The sequence below is a fragment of the Ctenopharyngodon idella genome, chromosome 5, assembly GCF_019924925.1.
Source record: "Ctenopharyngodon idella isolate HZGC_01 chromosome 5, HZGC01, whole genome shotgun sequence".
Lineage (NCBI taxonomy): Eukaryota > Metazoa > Chordata > Actinopteri > Cypriniformes > Xenocyprididae > Ctenopharyngodon > Ctenopharyngodon idella.
Genome location: NC_067224.1, coordinates 8,305,076 through 8,327,925, shown reverse-complemented (window position 1 = coordinate 8,327,925; position 22,850 = coordinate 8,305,076). Strand labels below are relative to the sequence as shown.

General features: G+C 36.7%; 1 protein-coding gene across 3 annotated transcripts in view; it reads right to left on the bottom strand.

The window, feature by feature from the left end:
* sik2a (salt-inducible kinase 2a) overlaps positions 1 to 22,850 on the bottom strand; it is a 38,124-nt gene that overhangs the window by 14,308 nt on the left and 966 nt on the right. The window contains exons 2-9 of one of the 3 annotated variants that reach the window (XM_051895102.1): positions 21,163 to 21,279; positions 19,252 to 19,315; positions 13,589 to 13,750; positions 3,569 to 3,693; positions 2,551 to 2,674; positions 2,083 to 2,309; positions 749 to 901; positions 237 to 395 (exon numbers count right to left, since the gene is read on the bottom strand). In XM_051895102.1, the coding sequence (XP_051751062.1) occupies positions 237 to 395; positions 749 to 901; positions 2,083 to 2,309; positions 2,551 to 2,674; positions 3,569 to 3,693; positions 13,589 to 13,750; positions 19,252 to 19,315; positions 21,163 to 21,279 (1,131 nt within the window). Of the gene's footprint in view, positions 1 to 236; positions 396 to 748; positions 902 to 2,082; positions 2,310 to 2,550; positions 2,675 to 3,568; positions 3,694 to 13,588; positions 13,792 to 19,251; positions 19,316 to 21,162; positions 21,280 to 22,850 lie in introns of those variants that run through there. The other 2 variants (XM_051895103.1, XM_051895104.1) reach the window with 2 other exon arrangements.

Genomic DNA, 22,850 nt, shown 5'->3' with positions numbered 1-22,850 from the left:
TCAGGCTGACACGCAGGCAGAAGAACTTCACACGCTGCAGACAAAAGCTCTTATTGCCGTCATACAGCAGCGCCAATGAGTAACGCTGCTATTTAAAACAAGCAGGCAGAGCTTACGAAATATAGCCTCAAGCTCGAAAGGAGGATGAGAGATTTCTCTCTGTGCAAGAAGAATCCATTTAATAACCTTTTTTCACTCTTTGATTTGGTCCTTACTTCAGTTGAAACATAACTGACCTTGGGAGTGGCCACGTCTTCCTCCATGAGCGTCTGATCTGGGGAAGCAGGGGTTTGTGGGAAGGTAAATGTGTCTGTGGTGGACTGCAGCAGAACAGGTGAACGCAGGTGACGTGCTGCCTGCGGAGGGACGCATGCTTGGGAGGGAACCACCATGGTCTGTAAAATACCAATAAATATCACGGTATTGTTACTGTCATGGTTGTGCCTTTGTTACACGGAGATGTACTTTTCAAAGTAGTCTTAGACTTTGTATGTCAAAGTACTATGGTATTACCATCTAATACTGAATGAATATGTTGATGAATCCATAAAAAGGATCCTTAAAGGTCTCAGCATTTACAAGCGACGCATTAAACCTTAAAAGCTTGTTTCTGTGGTTTACGGTCACAGAGGTTAAACTGAAAGAAGGATGGCTGGATTACAGATTTTGTTTCTCATGATTCCAATATTTACATTTTTATACCAACGCCATTTCAATATGTCTGGGAAGACTTCACAGATGGGGTTACCTTGACAACAGTCTGCTCTGCGACGGTGCTAGGGCGGCGCTGGCTGGCGTGCAAACGCTGTTCCACAGGGAAACTGCTGCGATGCGCTTTCAACCGCTCCACAAGCAGGTAGTAGATAGCAGCAAAGTGGTTATAGCTTTTGTTCTGGAGAGACTGTGACAGGAAAGGCAAGAGTTTTTGAAGAGCAAGACAGACATGGAATAAGAACACTGGAAATGTCACATTTCTATCAGTATGGTTTGAAAATATTCTGAAAGGCTCTTCTTTGGAGAAATCAAATTTGCAATTCAGAGGTGAATTTATTTTTAGAAAGGAAAAAAATAAATGATAAAAAACACTACTAGAGTTCAGAATTGAAGAATTGGCTCAGGATTGTGGATTGAATTAAACTGGCCTCACCCATAGGAATTTGAATTGGAATTACAAAAATTTAATTAAGCACAAGTTTTGTGGCAAAACAAAGAATAATATCATTGTTTTTGATTAATTATGCATGTTTATGTACAATTTTTTTTTTTTTTTCACAAAAATGTGTAAATAAATACAGTAAAAAATAACAATTAAAATTTAATTTTGACATGCAGCACCAGCTAAATGTCTTCATAAATTTAATAAAAATAAATACTAAAATTTACATTTTAATCTAATGATCAAAGAATATACTGAGCAAATCAGAGAATTTTGGGAAATGAGTGATCTTCTATAATGGCTCATAAAATGAGAGATTTATTTTATTAAATATAATGAAATGTATATAAATTAAATACTGTAATAAACAAATTTCTGTAGCTGGCTATTTCAAACATCATTTAAAGTTTCTGAATATAGCCCATATGATTTGCACATGAAAATTCTTTGAATTTCATTCCAATTCAATTAGATTTTTTTTTATTTAATAGTGCTGTCAAACCAATTACTCGCATCTAACATAAAAATTTGAATATATTATATATATATATATATATATATATTTATTTTTTTTTTTTAATTATAAATATTTTATATATATATTTAAAAAAAGTTTGTGTGTATATATATATATACACACACACACACAAACCTTTTTTAAATATATATATAAAATATTTATAATTAAAAAAAAAATATATATACATATATATACAGTATATATATACACATATACATATATATTTACAAACTTTTATGTTAGATACGATTATTCACGATTAATCAGTTTGACAGCACTAGAATTACATTTTCAATTTAAATTTTAATTACGGTTCTTAACAACTTTAATTCAAAAGCAGTTTAAACTCAGGCATTGCACAGGAACACATTCCAAACCCCGGCCAAGTGAAAGCTGATCAACTGACCTCAATAGTCTTCTGCTGGTCGATGCCCAGGCTGTGCATGAGTCGGAGCACTTGCTCACTGTGCTCACCCAAGCCTGATTTGCTCTCGCAGAGCAAACCCTGTCTGTAGAGCACAGGCCGCTGGGACGGGACCTCCTGCACCATCCAGCGATGTTCTTTGATCTGACTCAGGGACAAACGCCTGGCTGGATCTAGAACCAACATCTTCCTGATCAGGTGCTCACAGTCTGAAACAGTATATATCGAATACAATGAGCTCAAAAGAGACGTTGCCACCCTCTGAAACTTTATCTTGTGGTGTAAACAACAATGTACTAATTACGTAGCTTGTAACCCCCAACACTGTTTTTCAGTACTGATTCCAGATAATATAGATATTGGGGTGGTTAATAATAAATACCTACTGTATCCATGCCAACTCATACATGCATAAACAGTCATATGATTGTGTTACTGTGACTTCCTCACCCTCACTCATGAAGTAGGGGATGCGGAAACGACCCTCCAGGACCCTCTGTCTGAGGACAGGAAGGCTAGGGCCGTCAAATGGAAGAGTGCCACACACTAACACGTACAAAACCACCCCCATACTCTGCATGACACACACATACACAGAAAATCAATAAATAAACATAAATCTCTGCCTAGGAACTAGCACAAAAGACCACCCACACACAATACAGGAAATAATAATTATGTTTTCAATCAATTAAATTACCGTTAGTTGCTGACGCAATACTCTGTACTGACTGAGAGAACACAAATCAACAAATGGAAAGAATTTCGTCAGCTGTCTACATATTAGTTGCTCCCTACTATGGTATTACCAAGCTTTTTTGAATATGCTATTAGGTAATACCATGGTTTTGTGGATATGTATCATGATAATTCCATGCTATTTTTTGTAGAACCATGTCAAGTTAAATCAAAATTTTTTATAGTGATTTTATTAATACACACCACAAAGTAGCTTTAGAGAAAGTCATGATGTCAGTGTTTATAATATCTTAATATTTTCATGCCCTATAAGTCAAATTCAGCAGATTAGGGCTGGGAGATAATATAATTTACATTTTGCTGCAATACAAGCAATAAAGCAGTTGAGATTTGCTATATAGTATATATTGCTGCTGAAAACAAACAAACAAACAAAACAGCCTAAGCTTCCAGCCTGGTCATAACTAGCTTAGCAGGCTGGTTTTGAGGGGTTTTGACCACTTCTTTAGATGGTCAGGTTGGTAGATGACCAACCAGCTAAAACCAGCTTTACACCAGCTACATCCATCTTAAACCAGCTAAGACCAGACAACCAGCTTAGGCTGGTTTTAGCTTTTTTTCCCAGTAGGGGCTTTACATGATTATACTGTAACCATGTAAATAACATGGTACATGAATATGGTACTCAATCCTATACCAGTACTATGATATATATCAAATTACTATAGTATTTCCATCTGATACAGTCAATCTACTGCCAAGCTCTTACCCAGATGTCCAGTTGCGGACCCTCATACTGTTGACCCTCAAACACCTCTGGAGCCGCATACGGAGGGCTTCCACACCAAGTGGTCAGAGGTTCCCCAGGACGGAAGAAGTTTCCAAAGCCAAAATCTGTAGCAGATTTGGAGAAAAAAACAAGTTCAGTGCCAGCCCTCACATTAGTATATTCATTCTGCTTGGAAGACTTAAGGTACATAAGCAAAATTTTACAAAAAAAGTCTGTTGTCTATTGTTAAAAATGTAGCGATGTATGCAGCACAGCTCAGACACTTTCAAACCAAGCAGCTTTCTATTGGACAGCACTGCAAATCTGCATGACCAACTTGAAACCGTTGCAATTATTATGAAAGTCAATATTCTGATCATATTTTTTTCCAAGCACATTTGACCAATTCCAAACCACATCAATCTAAATAACTACTATTCATTTTGTATATAATCATTTATAAGTGATATATAATTGATAACGGGGCTGGTAGTGAAAAACACCTTATATTCAGATGTGAATAATTATTAAGCAGATTTTCTTTTAGAGGTAAAACTAACAAACAAAAAAAACCAAAAAAAAACCCACACATGTTAACTGCAAAAGAGTTTCTGGTGGTTTCACACTTTCTTCTTTGCCTTAATTCTTAGTTTCCAGTGCCACCATTTTCCAGAACTGCAACCTATGGAATCTCCAGAAGTACAAGATGTCAGGTTCTCAGTGACTTTGTTAAGATAAAGAATCCTTAACAATGACCCCCACTTAATAAGAATCACAAGCTGAAGTGTTGTGAAATACATGAAGAAAGTTTTGTGGACAGATAGGTTGAGAGTGACTATTGAGGTACCAGCTTTGGTGTGAGCTTTTACTAACAATGAGCAAGACGGACCTTTCAGGGAGAAAAAAATCTTCATGTATTTCACAACACTTCAGCTTGTGATAATTATTAAGTGGGGGTCATGTTTCATGATTTTTTACCTTAGCATAGTCTCTGAGAACCTGACATCTTGTTCTTCTGGAGACTCCAAGTAGGTTGCAGTTCTGAAAAATGGTGGCACTGGAGACTAAAGGCTTCCTGATGGTTTCTCACCTAATTCTTCACCTTAACTCTTAAAGTCTTTACAGATAATATCTTTTCTTCTCAACCTGTTTTTTGTGGCCCTGCTGTCTCATTGATCATTTCTTGTCCAATGGTCACACATACCTTTATTTTGCAATTTCTGTAACATTGCATCCTCATCATGGGCATTTAATAATTTTGGGTATTTAATAATGACTTTTTAGTGTGAGTAAAATGAATCAGCGTGTCGAATCAGCGGTTTGGAGCGCCAAAGTCACGTGGTTGCAGCAGTTTGGCAGTTTGACACGCGATCCGAATCATGATTCGACACGCTGATTCATAATGCTCCAAAGCTTCCGGAAGCAGTGTTTTGAAATCGTCCATCACTATATAAGTCGTTATTTTGTTTTTATATTCTCGTTGCTTTATAATATTAATATTGAACCACTGTACTCACATGAACTGATTTAAATATGTTTTTAGTACAGTAATGAATCTTGAGAGAGGAAATGTCATTGCTGGCTATGGAGGCCTCACTGAGCCATCGGATTTCATCAAAAATATCTTAATTTGTGTTCCGAAGATTAACGAAGGTCTTACGGGTGTGGAACGGCATGAGGGTGAGTAATTAATGACATTATTTTCATTTTTGGGTGAACTAACCCTTTAACAATTACATACCACTTATAAATGATTAATAGTAGTTATTTAGATTGATTTGGTTTGGAATTGGTAAAATGTGCTTGCATTGATTTCTATTGAAATGACTGGATTTTGCCAAGGAAAGTTCGCAGAACAGTAGTAAATGTGATCGCACCTTTATATGTATAGTAAAATGAATGCATCCATTTTTTTTCAATCATAGAGCTTGTCACTTGACTTGTTGAACAGCACAAATAGTTTAGGACCCTATCTAAGCCACAATGAAACTACACGTCTTTGTCAAGCTTCCCCAAATAATTTTTACACTTGCTGAAGAAAATCAGAGTGGTTCTTGCCTATTTTGGTATCATTAATGTGGGCGATTTAGCTCAAATCAATTAAAAGACCAAAGCTTATAGGCAGCTGACTCGTTGCCTCGCTGCCTTATAAGCCAGTGGCTTCTTAGGCAACGTTTGTGTTCGAAGGTACCTCACAAAATTTATTTAGTTCAGGTTTCTGAGGCAGAATATCGATCTAATGATCTACAACAAAATAGAGAGAGCTTTTGTGATAACCAAGCAAATATTTAATTATTATGATACTCATTTTTAGCTAGAAATTAAGGAAGTAGGTTAAGAGCCTGGTTGGTTTGGGATGAGCTATTCAACAAAGTTTGATACTTGGGGTTAGGGGTTTCTTCAGATCCTTAGTGCTAAGCAAGCAATGGTGTTATGCAGCCAATATGGAAACTAATTACATTTAATCTGACAGATCTGGTCACTGGTGCAAACTAATATATGACACAAGTAATTGTACATATAAACTGTCCAGATGGCTGAATAGATTCCTGGCTGTGTGTCAGCTCAGGGAGGGTCTGTGTCTACTCATAGACTACCAGCAGTGACGCATTTCCCCTGATCTTTATTCCTGGGAGATAATGGACAGGTTCAATTGTGTAATGTAATCTATATAATTTAAAGATTAATTGATGTACGTCACCGCTGATTGACGTAGAGTAATAATTGCATGGGGGCGGGAAGAATGAACTCATATGCTGTGAGGGTGGACATAAAACAGGATATTGTGTTCTATGTCCATGAACACATACAGAAATCAAATTCTAAAAGTAAAGAAGACAGTTTGTTTCAGAAAATAATGAAATGTGGACTTTTAGTTTGTAGTTTTGTCTAGTTCCTGTTTCCTCTAAGTCAGGGATGGGCAAACTCGGTCCTGGAGGGCCACTGTCCTGCAGAGTTTTGCTCCAACCCTAATTAAACACACCTGAACCAGCTGATCAATGTCTTTAGGAATACAAGAAGGCTATAGTCAGGTGAGTTTTATAAGGGTTTGAGCTAAACTGTGGCCGTCCAGGACCGAGTTTTCCCATCTCTGCCCTAAGTGAAACCTGGCTGTTTCTCAATTCCAAGAACACAAAGAACAGGCTTGCATTCTTGTGGAGACCTGTCTCGCCAGGCTGCCTTAAAAGAACAAACTCTTATGGACGCGAGGATACAGAACGCATCCTTGTGAGAATTGAGATGTGCTGTGATCTTGTTACTCAACTGACCGTCTCAGCATACTATACGTAGCGGCCAATGCACAATAAATACAACATAACATCAAAAACAAATGTCCTTACCTATTGAAACATTTATTTCATATTATTATGGACATTATTTTCATATTATTTTATATCATTTTATTTTACTGCACGTATTTGTGGAAATGAGTATCTATGTTTAATGTTACCTAAGCTTTGTCAATGTTAAGATTCTTTTTAATATGCCAATAAAAATACTGCAGGCTTTCTTCAGGTCTTTTATCACTTTATTAAAATTAAGCAAAACAAATGGACAAATGGTTACTTTCACGAGCCGTCACGTATTTGCGGGAATCTCTTGAATGAAAATTACAGCTTACAGGCTACAGTATGTCATCCGCCCGCAGCATCTTCTAATAATTCTAATAATTTGCTTCTCTCAAGTTTGCATTCGATGCATCCTCGATATCAAGAACCATGCGTCCTCTGTACTTGTGTTCTTGAGTACTGGAACTTGGGCAGTTGATGATGACGTATTACGAGAACACAAGGATGCAATATCGCTTAAGAACGCATATTGAGAAACGGCCCCTGATTGTTCTTAGCTGTTGCTTATTAGTTTGTTTCCCCTTGTGTTTCCTTTGTGTTTCGTCTGGTCTGGTTTCGTTCATGTGCTTCTTACAGTGAATGGATCCTTGTGTTTCCTAGTATTTTGGTTTTGTTTGTTGATTTTTAAGTTCTTAATAAACTGCTTGCACACAGATTGTAATTTAGACAAGATTGTGCCTTGCCTAAATTACACTCGTCATCTCCAGCAAAACAACAGTTCCTTTAAGGCAAATCAGTTCACTCGTCGGCCATCTTGGTAATGCCGCCAGGCAGCCATTTTCTTTGTAGGAATAGGCCATTGTCCCAGATGGAAACCCTCGCAATCTTCCCCCGAGTCCACACTTTCGTGACGTAATGCCACTTTGGCTGAATCCCAAATGGCACACTTCTATGCACTTTCAGTCTTGTGGACTTACAATGGCTGCCGCGTGCTCATGTCCGTTAAGTCCACGAGACCGTAGGGTGTCCCATTCATCATTTTAGGTTTCAGAAGGGTGCTCGCACTCTTGATGCGCACTTCAGCTGAGCCCGCAAGTCTGCGAGCTATACGCAGAGGACTTTACCCGGCAGTCAAAGCGGCATTACGTCATGAAAGTGTGGACTACTGTTCCGTGAGGGTTTAGGGTGCCATTTGGGACCGGGCCTTTGACTGCCGGGTAGAAGTCTGCCACGGAGCTTGCGGGCTCAGAGGCCAAGAGCACCCTTCTGAAACCTAAAATGACAAATGGGACACTGTATGGTCTTGTGGACTTAACAGAAATGCGCATGCAGTGGCTAATGAAAGACCAAAAGACCGCAAGTGGGACAGGGCCATAGTCATTAGTGATGGGACGAACTGAGCTCTTGGAAACTCGGTATCAACTGAACTAATTGCTTCGCAAAATGATTCACTGTTTTGAAGCTCTTAAAAAATACCTAATTAGACCAATAAGAGACATTTAACTGCTACTTTTGCTTTTTTATTATACAAATTTGTAATTAAAATGGTTTAAATTATATAGCTCATCCAAGATGAAGTAAAAACCATATAGAGAGTGGTTAATGGTTTAATTGAGTTCATCCTATCTGCAAACTATTAAAATTTTTAAAAATGCATCAGCACAGATATGACGCAATGAAGCCTCGTTTACTAAAGTCATGTGACTTTGTATGTTTGATACATATTTTGAACCACTGATTTAAAACAAAATATTCACAAAGGTTTTAAAGCTTCACAAATTTCGAAAGCGGCTATCACATATTGTAAAATCTCCAAAATTGTTGAGATTACATATCAATAACATTAGCAATCAAATCTGGCAGCCATTGTAACATTTTTGTTTCCATTTTAGCTCAAAGTGATCTAAAAACTGTATTTTCAATCTGTCTCCATTGATTTACAGACAATGACTCTATAGGTAAGGTTTTAGAAGAAATATCAACAGTATCTAAAACTGTGCTAAGATTTGCCAAGATAACAGTCTCCAATGAAAAGTTGGGTTTCAATATTATGAACTCAAACATTTCCTATTAACTTCTTCCCAGACCAAATTATCTGAGCTATGCTGTTCACATTCATTTTATTTCTCTGCTCTTACTATGTTAATGATTGTCTCGGTTTCTAAGAAACTATTGGAGAGACATCAGAGAAAAAAGTTGATATGCCAGTGAAACAACTGTGAACTGCAGCAACATCTGCAATAAAATTTCCCTTTGAAAAAAAAAAAAAATAATAATTTTAGAAATTATTCTGAAGGATGGAGGTGTTTTAAAAAGCCTCTGTTGTGATGAAAAGCACTTCACTTCTGTTATCTAAGTGCATGAGTGACACAATGGCAACGCCCTATAATGCATTTTCTGTGTCTCTGTCTCAGCTTGGTATGACATAAATACAGACAAACGGTCTGGCACAAGGATCCATTCTCTGCAGTGACTGGTACTTATGGAGCACAGCATGTTAGAAGCCTCTCTGTCATCCTCCACCCCACCAGCGTCTTTGTACCGCAGTCATTACTTTACATCTCAACACTACGACTGCATGCTTGAAAAAGGCAAAACAAAAGATGACTGTTTGCATTGCAAATGCATGATGTCAGACCAGGCGCAGGTATTTCAGTAAGTTATATTGTTTATCTGTTAATTGTTCTTAATGAATTATAATGTATGCATTAGTAGTGAACGAGTATGGGTTTTTTTAAATGACTGATGATGATCTATAGAGTAAAGTGGCCTATTGATATAATAACATATAATACTATATATATATATATATATATATATATATATATACACACTGTTGAGCCAAAACATTATGACCAGTCACAGGTGAAGCGAATATCGTTGATCATCTCCTAACAAGGCCACATATTAAGGTCTGGGTAGTTTAGATGGTAAACAATCAGTTCTCGTAATCTACGTGTTGGATGCAGGAAAAACGGGCAGGAATAAAGATCTGAAAGACTTTGACAAGGGACAAATTGTTATGGCAAGGCGACTGGGTCAGAGTATAGCCCAAAGTATAGTTCACGTGCTGTAGTAATTAGTTTATCCACAAGGTGGCAACCGTGCCCTGGGGGCGTCGATTCACAGGGTAGTCAAAGAAAAACTGCATAAACAGAACAGACCGGAACACATGCAATCTACAGAGACAATGGAGGCCTACATAGACGTGAGATTGTGCGAAGAGGTTAGAAAGTACCCTCATTTGTACAACACTAGCATGAACGAATACAAAGATGTTTACATGGGTTGTAACTTGTGGCGAGAGATTGCTCAAAACTGCGCATGTGTCGACTGCCTGTGTATGCGTACAAGTCAAATGAGGAATACTTTCCAAGGCTGCGCGTTTGACTGTGCACGTACACTAGCGTAGCGTAAACGAAGTATACCCAGGGCTTAACTCTGAAACGGTAAGGCTTGTGGGTTGATCCCGGTCAGCAGTGGTTAAAATTTACCAACAGTGGTCCAAGGAGGGACAAACCACAAACCAGCGATGGGGTGTTGGAAACCCAAGGATCATTGATGCACAAGGACAACGAAGGCTATATCGTCTGGTCTGAGCCAACAGACGGTCTACTGTGGCACAAGTTACACAAAATTTTAATGATGGTTATGAGAGGAATGTCACAACACACAGTGCATCACACTCTGCTGGGTATGGGGCTGCGTAGCCGCAGACCAATCAGTGCCTACGATGACCCTTGTCAATCATCGAAAGCGACTACAATGGGCACACAAGCGTCGTAACTGGACCTTGAAGAGGTGGAAGAAGGTCACCTGGTCCAATGAGTCCCGTTTTCTTTTACATCACGTGGATGGCCATGTACGTGTGCATCGTTTACCTGTTGAAGTGATGGCATCATGCACTGTGCGACGACGAGCCGGTGGAGGTAGTGTGATGTTCTGGGCAATGTTCTGCTGGGACGTAAATGTGGCACATGCCACCTACCTAAACATTGTTGCAGACCAGGTACACCCCTTCATGATAATGGTGCTGCCTGGTGGAATTGGCCTCTTTCAGCAGGATGATGCACCCTGCCACACTGCACACATTGTTCAGGAATGGTTTGAGGAACATGATAAAGAGTTCAAGGTGTTGCCCTGGCCCCCTAATCCAATCCAACTGAGCATCTGTGGGATGTGCTGGACCAACAAGTTCAGTCTACGGCGGCTCCACCTCACAACCTACACGACTTGAAGGATCTGCTGCTAATGTCTTGGTGCCAGACATCACAGGACACCCTCAGGGGTCTTGTAGAATCCATGCCTCGGCGGGTCAGCACTGTTTTGGCAGCACACGGAGGACCAACAGCACATTAGGCAGGTGGTCATAATGTTTTTGGCTCATCAGTGTATATATGAATGCACATGCAATATACACAACATTGTTGAAACTTAATTCATATTTTGCACAAAACTGACTCAAAGTTGACCCAAAATGTGACACTTTTGTCAATAGGTCAATCATTCACAGTTAATGGGTGATAAAGATAATCAAAATGACTAACTACTGGCCATTTAATCATCTGGTCGATATATCTTCCACTACTATGCATCACACTTCCTCAGATACTCAAAACATCTAATAGCACTATTCACAAAAGCTATTATGTAATATAATAGATTTATTTCCCAGGGCATAGCTTTGCAGTGTACAAACACGGTTATGTGAACAGTGTACTGGATGAACTGCAAGAGTCGTGGTCATTCTAACTTAGGTATACGTCTGTGTTTGAGAAATGAACTGTGCAACTAAATCCAGTTTGAACTGATGTCACTGAGTAAACATGCAATCCTCTGATAGACTTTGGCTGGCATTATGTGTGTGTGTGTGTGTGTGTGTGTGTGTGTGCGTGCGTGCGTACTGTGAGAAAAAGATCTGATTTGACTTGTGGAATGCAGAAGAGCCAGTGAGGAACAGGCAATTACACCTTTTTATTCTTAGATAAAGCAGAAAATCTTCAGGAAATTGAAGTAGCTGTATTCAGTTTCAAGCACAAATGAAATAAATGTAAAAGCATAAAAATTAAATGTTTAATTACTTACTTCTAAGTACTTAATGAATATGACACAGGGTTATTAAAGTTAACTAAAACCGTTACTTAAAATAAACATTAACAGAAATAAACTAAAATATTGAAAATTCTTTTATATTATTTTATTTCAGCTAGTTGCCAAGGAAACATTTCTCATGTTCATTTAGTTTAACTTGATGTACTAAAATAACTACACCTAAAACTGAAATAAAAATTAATGAAAACTATGATTAACTAAGATTAATAATGCTTTAGAAGTATTTTTCAATGTAAGTTCATGTTAACTAATGTTTACAAATAGAACCTTATTGTAAAGCGTTACCACAAAATTAATACAAAACACACACAACAATAATACTAAAACTTAAAATGAATACTGAAAAAAAAATTATAATAATAATAATTCAAAATATTAATAAAAACTATAATAGTATCACTTATATGCTAGGGTATAATATATATGAACTATTTGACATGAATAGTAGATTATTTAACTTTCATTCACACATCATTATTTTTTCCCAATCTAACTTGCACACCATGTGCTTAATCATTGCTAATGTTTGCCCTTGAAATTCAACTTGAAAAGTGCTATTTCTGCGCCACTAGCTGCACCGAATGGATTTCCTATCCAAAACACTCCAACCGCCCCCACAGCCACTAAACAGCTCATTACAGATAGTCCCGCCCCAAACTCACGCTATTGGTTGAGGCAGAATTTGACATTTCAGAGTGCTTAAACAAACAGTGCAATGTTTTGACAGAGACAGAGCTTACACTCTTCACAGAAGTCAACAAATTACTTGCTTGTAGTTGTTTCAGCATATTAAAGAGGGATAGAGGAACGAATTTCAACATCAAGAAACGTTTAAAAGTGCAGTAAGAGATTTCTGAGAAACGTTAAAAAATTGGGTCGGACCGAGCACCTCAACACACTTGTAGCCAATCAGAAGTAGGGGGCGTATACACTCATGATGGTCGAGGACAGAGAGTGAGCAAAAGGGAGATTTGAAGAAAGACTGTAGAAAGGTTGATGATGAGAGACATTACAAAAGAGAAAAGGTCAGAGGAATATCACTGGAAAAAGAAGGGTTATGATCAGGCAAGAGCTTTAGGACCGGCGTTAACATTAGAAAAGCTTTCCAGCGCTGGAGAGACCTAAGTGGAAAGGACTGAAAACAGACACAGAGGTTGTGTTTTTTCTGCTCCATACGTGAGCATTTTGCTGTTTCACAGAACAAAGATATGCTGTTGTTGTAATGTTAGCTAGTAACAGGACAGTTTTGAGTGTCATTGTTTGTCTGGAGCTGGTGTGCTGCTGGCGACTAACAATAAACTCTTGCTTGTATATACTCTTCTGTACTGTTTGTCATGTATTGTTCTTCCTTGTCGTTCGTTCATCATCTTTGCATTATCTTGCTTTGCCTTAGCTATGATAAAGAGACATCCACTCTTGCATTGCGTGTTTGTGCATTTTGGGGGCGGACCATTGAAGGGAGGGGTGTGTTTGTTTGGGTTGATTTAAAACATCAACAGTGTTTCTCAGAAATCGCTTACTGCATCTTTAAAGTCTGTTAGTGTCAATGACACCTATCACAACACAATGTTTTCACTCAGCGTCCCCAGACTGTAAGAAGGAAAGGTAGATCTCTTACCTGCTATCTTCATATTCATGTGAGCATCCAGTAACAAGTTCTCAGCCTTCAGGTCTCTGTGAACAATATTGCGTTCGTGGCAGTACTCCACCGCTGAAAGGATCTGCCAGAACTTCCTCCTCGCATCCATCTCGCTGAGCCGCCCGCGGCTGGCCAGGTAGTCTGTGTTGCCAGACAGGGATCAGGTGTTATTGGGTCGTCATCTGCACATCCAGGCAACATGTCACAGTCATGAATTTTTTATGAAAATGGTATGCAGATTGTGACAGTGAGCAGGGAAAGGCCAGGGAAACATCTGTTTAACTGTACTGGTCAGAGTAGTCCTGATTAAATACTATATTGAACTTGACAAAAAGACAGCAGCGAACAAAATCTGTTTGAAGGTGAACAGCTGGGGCTCATCACACTCATTTAAAATCAATTGAAATGTAAAAGTAAGTAAATTATTAGTATTTTGCCTTGAGATCTGCTTAAAATGTTAGTAAAGTTTGTTAAAAAATTCAGAAAATTAAAAACATGCTCATCACAGAAGTGTATATTTAAGTCAGTGTATATCTGAATTTGATTTTTAATATATGTAACCCGTGCTGGCAAAATGAGTTGAAATGCACACAGGCTAATTTCGAGCTACAGGCAAAACAAGTGAAAAATGTCAATATTGGTTAAAATTGAGGTTTCCACAAAAAAGAGTTCATTAAGCCCTCGTCTAGTGATCCCAATGCTCCAAATAGCAATTAAACATCTTTATTTGTACGTTTTCTGAGAGGAGTACCTTTCCTTTGACTATGAAAAATGCCGTTTTCCCCTGCTCACTTCTCGACCACTGGCGCTCAGCACAAGTTTGGTATCGTTGTAAAGCGCACCATTCCAACTTTGTGAATATTCATCATAGCGAATTCTCGATGGCATGAGTCTGAACTAATGAAATGTGATTTTCAAACTCATGCGGATCTAAACAAAACGATCTTACTCGCGCTGACTGACCGATCTGAAGCACGTGAACAAAGACGCCTCAGACAGCGCGCTATGCCGCTATTGATTTGGAACCTTCAGAAAACTTTAACTTGATTTTTCTCAAAATTGACTTTGCTGACTCTATTGACTTCAAACAGGTGTAGCTCAGTCATTTTTTTGTCAGATTCCAACAAATCATATATCATTTTGAAGTTTTTTTTAAGAGAATGTGACAATAACAATAACTCATTTGTGAAAAGTTGCTCATTGTGGCTCATTTTGCCAGCACGGGTCACATATTTTTGAATAAAATAATAATACAGATAATTTAATTTTAGTTTAAGTTTTTAGTAATTTTAATAACTATGTGCTTTTGTCATTTTTTTTTTAAAAAATATTTCTATTTACCTTTAATTTATTTTTATTTCAGTTTTAGCAATTGTAGTACTTTCCATCTAATATTTGTATGATATTTTATTTCAGCTTTATTTCAATTAATGCAAGTCATTTTGAACAGTTAACAATAATAACTGGTTCAGATATGTTACATTATGTTTTCATAGTATATTGAGCTCTTTTTCTCAAAAGATTAAGGGAAATTGAATTCCTCATGCAAAAAACCCTTTAATAACATGTTATTTTCTCATGTCCTCTTTCATGCATCACAGGTGTTTGTGTAATAATACCTTTTGCCATGTCAGAGTGACGTGAATATGCAACCACCAGCTTTTCATGAATTTCAAATCCAACAAAAACAACCTGAAGCAAGCAGCATATATTCATTCCCTCCTAAAATGAAAGGCCAGGCTGTCATCCACAGCCGACCACACATTCAAAACAGGACCTGACTGTCAGCCGTGCCTGCTTCAGATGCGAGCCGAGCACTGATAAAACAGCAGTCCTCTGAGTTAATCAGTCGACAAGGGCATGGAGATGCCAGTTGCATGCGTATGCATGTGTGCGTCATACAGCCCATGTGTTAGGGACATGTAGGAGACTTCAAAGGGTGCGCCGTGCATGCGAATGTGAGGCAGTGTGCAGCGCGAGTGGGATGGTACGATATTGAGTTGACAGATGGCTTCACATCCCTATGGATTGACTATATGACAACGTGTCATTTGCACTCAGCAGGTAGGATAAGGAAATTGAACATCTAATCTATATCATGACCACACATGATATTTAAACCCTTCTTGCAACAAAAATGGAACTTCCTTTCAACATCCAGAATAGAGGGAAATATGAAAGAAAATGACTGGTAAGCAGATCAAACTTTAAAAAGCTTAGATAAAGTTAAATATATACAACCCAAATTCCGGAAATGTTGGGATAAAATGAAAACTAAAAGACTTTCAAATCACATTTTTATTCACAATAGAACATAGATAACATAATAAATGTTTAAACTGAGAAATTTTAAAATTTTATGCACAAAATGAGCTCATTTCAAATTTGATGCCTGCTACAGGTCTCAAAATAGTTGGGACAGGGGCATGTTTACCATGGTGTAGCATCTCCTCTTCTTTTCAAAACAGTTTGAAGACATCTGGGCATCGAGGTTATGAATTTCTGGAGTTTTGGTGTTGGAATTTGGTCCCATTCTTGCCTGATATAGGTTTCCAGCTGCTGAAGAGTTTGTGGTTTGTGATGCGCCAAATGTTCTCTATAGGTGAATGATCTGGATTGCAGGCAGGCCAATTCAGCACCCGAACTCTTCTACAACAAAGCCATGCTGTTGTAATAGCTGCAGTATGTGGGTTTGCATTGTCCTGCTGAAATACACAAGGCCTTCCCTGAAATAGACGTCGTCTGTAGGGGAGCATATGTTGCTCTAAAATCTTTATATACCTTTCCGCATTCATAGTGCCTTCCAAAACATTGCAAGCTGCCCATACCGTATGCACTTATGCACCCCCATACCATCAGAGATGCTGGTTTTTGAACTGAAAGCTGATAACACGCTGGAAGGTCTCCCTCCTCTTTAGCCAGAGGACACGGCGGCCGTGATTTCCAACAAGAATGTCATATTTGGACTCGTCTGACCATAGAACACTTTTCCACTTTGAAACAGTCCATTTTAAATGAGCCTTGGCCCACAGGACATGACGGCGCTTCTGGACCATGTTCACATATGGCTTCCTTTTTGCATGATAGAGCTTTAGTTGGCATCTGCAGATGGCACGGCGGATTGTGCTTACCGACAGTGGTTTCTGGAAGTATTCCTGGGCCCATTTAGTAATGTCATTGACACAATCATGCCGATGAGTGATGCATTGTCGTCTGAGGGCCCAAAGACCACGGGCATTCAATAAAGGTCTTCGGCCTTGTCCCTTACGCACAAAGATTTCTCCAGATTTCTTTTGATGATGTTATGCACTGTAGATGATGAGATTTGCATTGAGGAACATTGTTTTTAAAGTATTCCACAATCTTTTTACACACTCTTTAACAGCTCTGCCCATCTTTACTTCTGAGAGACTCTGCCTCTCTAAGACATCCCTTTTATAGCTAATCATCTTACACACCTGATATCAATTAACTTAATTAGTTGCTAGATGTTCTCCCAGCTGAATCTTTTCAAAATTTCTTGCTTTTTCAGCCATTTGTTGCCCCTGTGCCAACTTTTTTGAGACCTGTAGCAGGCATCAAATTTGAAATGAGCTCATTTAGTGGATAAAAGTGTAAAATTTCTCCCTTTAAACATTTGTTATGTTATCTATGTTCTATTGTGAATAAAATATTGGCTCATGTGATTTTAAAGTCTTTTAGTTTTCATTTTATTCAAATTTAAAAAACGTCCCAACATTTCCGGAATTCAGGTTGCAGATATGATTCAAGTGAAAAGGAGGCGAGCAAACAGCTGACAAAAGTTTACATAGAAAAATGACTGAATCACTTTATTGGATGAATCAGTTATGGTAATCACTACATTTCTGTAGAATTTTATGTAAAGAGAATTGTGATAAAGAGCAACTTGATGGTCATTAATCTCCTCTCAAGTACAAAACCCTCAAAAGCAGCAGATATAAAAATATCTCTACAATTACAGTGAGAATTACAGCCTAATCTAGACTAACACCCTTCAATACCAAATAACATGCAGGGTTACATCCTGAGAAAGTCAAAAATACAGGGGTATTCAAGATTCATGAGGTCTAGGCTCTAAATATACATCCAAGCAAAAGCCCAAGCAATCAAATGTCCAAATTATGAAATTAATTAAGACATGTGCAGTCACTGTAAATGTTCAGGTTGGCAGCAATAAGACCTTGTAAAGCAAAAAACAACAACAAAAAAAAAAAAAAAACAACAACAAAAAAACCCAATAAATCCTAGATAGTCTCTTAAAGATTTCAAATTTAAATTGCACATTTTCTTTGTACAGTATATAATGTATGTTGCTTCAAATCCTCCATTTTTCCATGTGGAGAAAAAGAACGTTTGTAATTGTATTAATTTAAGATAAACAGGGGGCAGGGGGCTGCTTATATGTCCCCATCCAATTTCAAAATCAAACCTACGCCCTTGCTAATTTGTTACTGTTTGATTGGATGGACATCCTTTGACACCAACCAAAGATTTTGGAAATAAGCGAAAGTCCTACTTATTTTGCTATCCTGATGATTCACGGTGATTAACCACTGGGAAACAGTATTCCACACCATAGGCACCAAATTATGTTTCTGCCGGTGGGTGCCCACACTCCATACAATCAATTATACTTGGCGTTTTTCAAGATTACTGTCTTTTTCTCTGTGCAATGGTGCATTTATGAATTCAAAACGACAAACGAAAACACATTATTTCCATGTTGTTGTGAGTCGCTCTCTCGCTGATATACCTGATGATTTTGCAGTTATTTACTTAAAATGCAATTTATCATAGTGCAAAAACAAAGCACTTTTGTGTCCGGTTATGTTGTAACGCTAAATATAACAGTAGTATTGTGTGTGTTATGACCCAGCAGGACCCGATGTGAGATCCACCAATCAGAGAATTTCCCGAATCTCAATGCTCGGGGGATCACATTTGCATACTGCACATTTTGGCAAATGTAATATTCTATTGTAATCCACATACATAGAAAATGTACATACAGAAAGAGTATTCTATTGTAAACAGTCACTGCACAGTTTTACTGCTGACTCTCACGGTATCTGCGCTAAGAACAAAGTACGCATGCCGTCAAATACAAGAAGTATATTAACACAATAACTGAAGACGTGCTGACTAAATCACAAGGATGTCTCTGTAAATTATTATCTTATTCCTTTTTTGTCAGCAGCTGTCATATCATATTCTCTCTTTTGCTTTGTCAAATGCAACCTTTTGCCCCTTAATGAGGCTATAAATCTCATTCACTGTCTTTCAAGTATGACTGTAGCGTTACTGCATGGGGCTGTTATGGGTGAGATGATTGTTTCTTTGGTCACGTAGCTCTCATCTAAAACACCAGGACCTTTTTCCATTACAGGTGACACTGCTAATCATCACAGGACAAAAAATAGCTTCTGCTCAGCTCATCCATTAGCTTTAAGTGAGTGAATCAGTGTATAGATGGATGAAATATGCAGAAATGTGGTTTGACCATCTCAATCCACTGCAGGCACGCATTCACTGCACATGCAACACTTAACAGTGTGGGGTGAATATATGGATAACAATGAAATAACGTTTGTCTGCACATACAATGAAACGGACGCACTCACCAAATATCTCTCCATTTCTGGCATATTCTGTGACTAGATAGAGCATGTTTTTGGTCTCCATGACCTAATGAAAGAGAAGAGACGTGATTCTTATCCATTGCATGAATGTGGAATGTTATGGCAATGCAATTAATATCACAAAAAACCTGAAATAACAAGAGCACAAGAGACAGACAGCATTTTCACCTGTCACCAGTGTTCACACTTGGCTTCAAGTGAGAAAAAAATTCTACATCCTTTTTTTGTGTGTGATGCAAAGGAGAAGAAACAAACGTCATGGTGGTGACAAGTGATTCACACTTAGTCAATAATATGTTATGGCTATTATTTTAGATACATAGGTGTAATATTCAAGTAAGCTATCTTTCTCTATATTGCTGTCCTATCTCTAAGAACACTAGTACCACAGCGTTAACATTTATTTTGGACATTTACCATGGTAGTGGCGTGATAATCTGAAGTACATTGGAATACCATCTAAATATTGTCATAAAAGTTTTAAACATTTATGTTCCTGATGATGTTAAAAAGCTATTGAGCTTGAGACTTGAAATAAATTTTCTAGACAAATACAATATATACAATAACAAATAGTACTATAAATACAATAAATACATTTTTTTGTAAAATCCAAAAATGTAAAAGTTAAAATTAAATTGTCTATATGATAGATTTATATATTTGTATTTTTTATTATTAATAATAATATTAATAATGATTATTATTATTTTTATTATTCACTGGTGTTGTTTTATAGTTTTGTTGATGTTATTTTATTTTATAGATTATTACTATTTTTTTTAAATTATTTAATTTAATATTATTATCATTATTTTTAATAAAATAAATGTAAAAAAAATACTCTATAAAATAAATAATAACATCAACAAAACTATTAAACAAAACCAGAACCAGATAATTATAATAAAAATAATTATTATTATTAAATAAAAAAATAAAATAAAATAATAATGTCAACAACACTATAAAATAACACCAGTAAATAATAATAATATTTATTATTATTATTATTATTATTACTATTGTATTATAATAATAATATATATATAATAATTATATTATTATTGGTACTAGAAATACAAAGAATAAGTAATTGTGTCCAAAACATTGACTACTAATGTATATCAAAAACAATAACACATAATAATACTTAATAAAATAATAATCTCAACACTATGAAATAACACCAGTAAATAATAATAATAATAATAATAATAATATATATATATATATATATATATATATATATATATAAGAATAATTATAGTTATTGTCTCCAAAACATTGAATAGTAATGTATGTCAGTGTACCATTGTATTTCTATCTACTAACCTACTTGTACCATGATATCACCACATACAATTTTTTGTAAGGGAATGTTTCTTCATTTCATAGCACTTTTTGCCTGGTTGTGAGGTCTAGTGTTGGACTAATGACCATGTGGGCATTTGGTAGATTTCCATATGTTATATATTGATATTCCCAGTTGTGTCTGCCAAAGGAACAGTGAGCTTTTTTTTTTTTCTAGAAAGCTCTATGTACAATACCAGACAGACAAATCACAATATGACCACTGCTCCTATTAGAAGTCATGATTGGACTGCTGCTGCTGCTGCTGCTGTATTTGTGTTGTGTAACAGCACAGGCAGCTGTTGATACTGCATCAGCATCCAGACTCAGAGTGACCTAAAAATCTTACATAACATAACAAGACTAACCCTATAAAGCTCCCAGCCGAAACCACTGGATTCAACAGGCCTTATTCTCTAGAAAAACAGCAGTCTCATGGAACAAATGCTAATACAGGTAAGAAACAAAAATCGCTGGGCAGCTGATGGGTTATCACAAATTATTATACACACAATATGCAGACGAATGATCATGCAGTACCTGGTAAAGCTTGATGATGTGAGGATGGTCCAGCAGCTTCATGATTTCCACTTCCCTGTAGATCTTCTCCAGGTTCACTGCATCTAGCTGGGTCTTGTCTATAATCTTAATAGCCACCTGCAATTCAGCAAATGTAAATGTTATGTATAGTGGGCTTTTATTTTGACGCCACTGACGCATGAATTATTTATAGTTTCCAGAAAAATAAAGGATTATTCACTGAGCTGCACTGCAATGATAAACAATACAATGAAACTGTACTAATTTTAGACCTATAGCTTTCTAAAAAAGATCACCAAGGCATACAGTATGACTTTATAACTGTAATAACTGTAGTAAATTTTTTTTTGTCAGATTTCAATCTAGCATAAAATCATTTTGCTCACAGACTGCTTCCTGTCTCAGGTCTTTACAGCACCTTTAAAAACATTATGCAACTGCAACTGGATATACAGCTGTTCCACTTTTGCTTCTAAAGGAGAAATGGTGGGAAGCTGCATGACTTGTTTGGTTTTATCTGAACTGATCTTGACTGTCACTCTTAAACTCAAGTTCAGAGTAAACTGACCCTGGCACAGCAACAATGTAATACTAATGTAAACTGATGACAGAGACATAAGGGCAGATCCAGTTATTTACAGAAAATACACACTAAGCAATGCACAATTTCATTTATTTAAAGTACTTCATCCAGGTAAACAACAACCCGAACATGCAAAATATGTTTTTATACTTATGATTTGCCACTATGCCCTAGATGTCAAAAGTCACAGTTGTTGTTGTTTTTTTGGAAGTTATTCAAAAATATATTTTAAAATGTAATTAATATAAAACATTACTTAAATACACGTTTTCCATGATGAACATGCTTTTTATATGATTTTTGAATTAATTTATTTTAATGTCAAAAGGTCTAGGTGATGTAACTGTTTCATTTAAAAGTCATTAAAAGGTTTCAATTCTCGAAATGTTATTAAAAGTAGTTTGGTAGTGAAGAAATGTAGTTTTGAAATATTAATATTTGTAATAATAAAGTCAGTGTGGTGTAACCAATATGCAGGAAGCCATACTGTCATGTGACAAAAATCAGAGGACCCTTTTAGAGACTTTTTATATTCACGTATTTTATTTATTTATTTATTTATTTTGGAAGCCGTGTTTTGTTCCGGTCAAACGGAGTAACCAAAAGAAAAGTTCTGGACATGTATTTTATATATATATATATATATATATATATATATATACACACATACACAGTATATACACACCTTGAACATTTCATTCATTAATATAGTTTATTCACTATAGTTTTTAAAAAAAAAAAATAGTAATAAAATATGACAGGATCTGAGAGTTAAACTGTGTCAGAAAAAAATAATCTTAATTATGTCAGATAACACTTTAGCAAAACATGGTCAGGTCAAAGTGTCTGAATAATTTTTGGTTCCAAATTTTTATCAATTTTACTGGTAGTCCACTGTATGAAGAATTTTTGGGTATAATATGTCACAGTTTACTTTATTTTGCTATCCTCACTTACATAAATGAACTATAGTGTCCTGCACCCACTAGTAAAAATATATAAAAAATATAAAAAATGTCTGAATAATTTTTGGTTTGACTGCATACACACACACACACACACACACACACACACACACACACAACTCTTGTACTTATGTGTAGTC